The following is a 4,035-nucleotide window of genomic DNA, read 5'->3' as shown; positions in this document are numbered from 1 at the left end:
ATAATCCACACTTTTAATCCAGGTTACAATAATCCACACTTTTAATCCAGGTTTCAATGATCCACACTTTTAATCCAGGTTACAAAAATCCACACTTTGAATCCAGGTTACAATAATCCACATTTTTAATCCAGGTTACAATAATCCACACTTTTAATCCAGGTTACAAAAATCCACACTTTTATTCCAGGTTACAATAATCCACATTTTTAATCCAGGTTACAATAATCCACACTTTTAATCCATGTTACAATAATCCACACGTTTAATCAGGTTACAATAATCCACACTTTTAATCCAGGTTACAATAATCCACACTTTTAATCCAGGTTACAATAATCCACACTTTTAATCCAGGTTACACTCTTCCCTCAAGGACACATTTTACAAAGTAGCTACATATTGTGCAGGTATAAAGACACATTTGTATATATTTTTGTGTACATTTGTTTTTTTAAGCTATTTGACTAACTTTTATTTTTTATCATTCGATATTTTACTAACACAATAGTCAAATAGCAACCTGTTTTTTGTGTGAATTGCTATGTCAGTCAAATGTTCAATTTTGGAATAAAGGGGTGGAAATTAAAACGTTGTTGTTTTTTTTGCTGATTCGTCGATTAATCGAAAAAAAATAATCGGTCGATGAATCAATTATTGAAATTATCGTTAGTTGCAGCCCTACTGTACACCTCAGATTTCCAGTACAAAACAGACTCCTGTCATCTGCAGAAATATTCTGATGACTCTGCAGTGGTCGGTGTATCAGAGATGGACAAGAAGCTGAGTACAGGGAACTGGTGGACCGCTTTGTGGCATGGTGTGGAAACAATCATCTCATCTTGAACATGAACAAAACAAAAGAGATGATTGTACAAAGAAGGATTCTTCATAAAATGAAGAAGATTATAGACAACCCTCAGCATCCTCTTCATCAGACTGTCATACAACAACAGGCTTTCATACAACAACAAAGTGTCTTCAGCCAGAGGCTTCTTCAGATCTGCTGTAGGACAGACGCTACAAGAGATCCTTCCTGCCCACAGCCATCAGCATCTAGAACAACTCTTTAATGAAACCAGGATGATGAGTTACCACAACATATAATTTACCTCTGGGATTCATAAATTATTTTTGAATTGAATTGAATATCATGAAATGTATTGTTATCGTCAGAATGCTCTGAAATTTCACAATATTATATTTGAGCCATAACGCCCACCCCTAACCGGTTATTATTTTTAAAACTTTATTATTTAATTTTTTGTTTGTTTTCAGATACTTCACCCTTTTCATGAACTTGCTGAATGACTGCAGTGAGGTTGAGGACGATGGTCAGCCAGTGGGGGGACGGAAGAGAGGAATGTCACGACGTCTGGCATCCCTTCGTCACTGCACCATCCAGGCCATGTCCAACTTGCTCAATGCTAATGTGGACAGCGGCCTCATGCACTCTATTGGTTAGTGTATCATAGCCTGCAAGGGTTGGGCAAAAATAGATCAACCATCAGACTCCATCAGTTGGTTTGTTCTTGAAAGGACGATATTTTAAATTTTATTTTAGCAAAGGTAAATTTTTCTTGGAAGAGTCGTGCCATATAAATAATGACTTGGCACACACATTTGCACAATTTAGGTTATTTATTTAAATTTGCAAAAATTTCTGTAAAAAAAAAAAAAATATATATATATATATATATATATATTCAAAATGACAAGTAACAACATACAGTTGTTACTTGTCAACCAGCAAAAAATTGTTTAAGAATAATCATACAAGTCATGGTATGTTATAATGAAGCAGCTGGGAGTACTCTGTCTGCTCCTTCTCATAATAAATACAAATTAAACACATCTGCACAAATAAATCATCAATTGTCAACTGTTGGACTGACAGGCCGTTGGCCCAACCCTCCTGCCACTCAGCATATTATTCAGCTCGTATTGTTGAGGTGTGCACAGAAACAGCATAGATTTGTTTTTGTTTTTAGGCTTGGGGTATCACAAGGACCTTCAGACTCGAGCTACGTTCATGGAGGTGCTGACTAAGATCCTGCAGCAGGGGACTGAGTTTGACACGCTGGCTGAGACGGTGCTGGCTGACCGCTTTGAGAGGCTGGTGGAGCTTGTCACTATGATGGGGGACCAGGGGGAACTGCCCATCGCCATGGCCCTGGCTAATGTGGTTCCTGGGTCTCAGTGGGTCTGTAGAGCTCTCTTGTTTACCATACCAATTTTATTTATAGAGCACTTAAAACAGCAACAAGGCCAACCAAAGTGCTGTACAAAAGAAAACAAACATGCACAGCGGACAGGAAAACATAAAATAGAAATACAGATACAAATAGCAGCAGAAGCTAACTAAAATGGCCAACAGTGTAGAGTACAGACCGGACCAAAACAAATCACACCGTGTTAAAGGCAAGAGAATAGAAGTGGGTCTTCAAGCGAGACTTAAAGACTGAGAGTGTGGGAGCCTGCCGGACACTCAGTGGCAACTCATTCCACAGTCGTGGACCTGCGACAGAGAAAGCCCTGTCACCTCTGAGCTTACGACGGGTTTCTGGGACTGAGAGAAGCATCTGGTCTGCCGACCTCAGAGAGCGCGGTGGGATATATGGCTGCAGAAGATCAGTGAGATAGGATGGGGCGGAACTGTTCAGTGATTTAAAAACATACATGAGAATTTTGAATTGGATCCGAAGGTGAATGGGTAGCCAGTGCAGGGAGGCCAAAATTGGCGTGATGTGCTCTCTATAGCCTGTACCAGTTAAAAATCGGGCTGCAGCATTTTGGACCAGTTGTAGACGAGCAATGGAGGACTGACTGATTCCAAACAGAAGTGAATTGCAGTAATCAAGCCTAGATGTTATGAAGGCGTGGATCACTGTCTCAAGGTTCTTTTTGGAGAGTATAGGTTTCAGCTTAGACAGCCGTCTCAGCTGAAAAAAACAGGATTTGACCATCATGTTTACGTGACTGTTGAGTTTTAAGGACGGGTCCATTATCACCCCCAGATTAGTGACCTTTTGTTTCTCTAGCGGGGCTAGAGAGAAAAGGTCAATGTCATGGTTCATGAGTGAGCCACTGGGATGGAACAGCATAACCTCAGACTTCTTCTCATTGAAGCTTAAGAAGTTTAAAGCCATCCAGTCCCGGATGTCAGCCAGGCAGTCAAGAAGAGGCTGAATAGAGCGTGTGCCTCTGTGCCTCAGGGGGAAGTAAATTTGGCAATCATCGGCGTAGAAATGAAAGGGTATGTTGTGTTTGCGGAAGATAGCACCTAGTGCCAGCAGGTATAAAGAAAAAAGAAGGGGACCGAGGATGGACCCCTGCGGTACCCCCCACTGGAGCGCTGTCGATGCCGAACTAAAATCTTTGATATTGACACAGAAGGTTCTGTCAGAGAGGTAGGACCCAAACCATTTAAGGGCTGACCCTGTGATGCCCACCCACTGCTCCAGTCTAGAAATGAGGATCTTGTGGTCGATGGTGTCAAAAGCAGATGTAAGGTCCAATAGGACAAGCAGCACAGAATCACCTGCGTCTGTGGATATGAAAATGTCATTAAAAACCTTCAGTAGAGCAGTTTCAGTGCTATGGAGAGATTTGAAGCCAGATTGGAATAACTCAAGGATAGCGTGATCCCCCAAAAACTGTTTAAACTGAGACTCCACAATTTTTTCCAGTAGTTTAGAGGTGAATGGGAGTCTGGAGACAGGCCGGAAGTTGGACATGACTGAGGGGTCAAGGTTAGGTTTTTTCAGGAGGGGCTGGACAGCAGCATGTTTAAAAGTTTTTGGCACCACACCTGAGGATAAACTGCTATTCAGAATAGCGAGGATAAAAGGACCCAGGGTAGGAAAAACTTCCTTTAGTAATCTAGGGGGGACCACATCAAAGGGGGAACCAGATGGCTTCATGCTGCACATTACCTGCTCCAGAGAGGACAGAGAGATGGGCTCAAAGTGGTCAAACACAGCCACACACTGAGATGGGATGGACAGATCATGAGCTGGTGGAGAAATGAGTGCC

At 41.7% G+C, this 4,035-nt stretch overlaps 1 protein-coding gene across 1 annotated transcript in view; it reads left to right on the top strand.

Moving 5' to 3' along the window:
• The window catches only part of LOC119411473 (neurofibromin), a gene marked incomplete at its 5' end in the record, with an annotated part of 127,495 nt that overhangs the window by 83,104 nt on the left and 40,356 nt on the right, over positions 1-4,035 (top strand). Inside the window, 2 exon segments of the mRNA XM_037678424.1 lie at positions 1,279-1,460; positions 1,992-2,203. Coding sequence (XP_037534352.1) covers positions 1,279-1,460; positions 1,992-2,203 — 394 coding nt within the window.

The sequence above is a fragment of the Nematolebias whitei genome, chromosome 6 (assembly GCF_014905685.2).
Source record: "Nematolebias whitei isolate Nwh7 chromosome 6, NemWhi1, whole genome shotgun sequence".
In the NCBI taxonomy this organism is placed as follows: Eukaryota; Metazoa; Chordata; class Actinopteri; order Cyprinodontiformes; family Rivulidae; genus Nematolebias; species Nematolebias whitei.
Note: the sequence above shows the minus strand (reverse complement) of the source record. Positions and strands in the feature narration are given on the sequence as shown.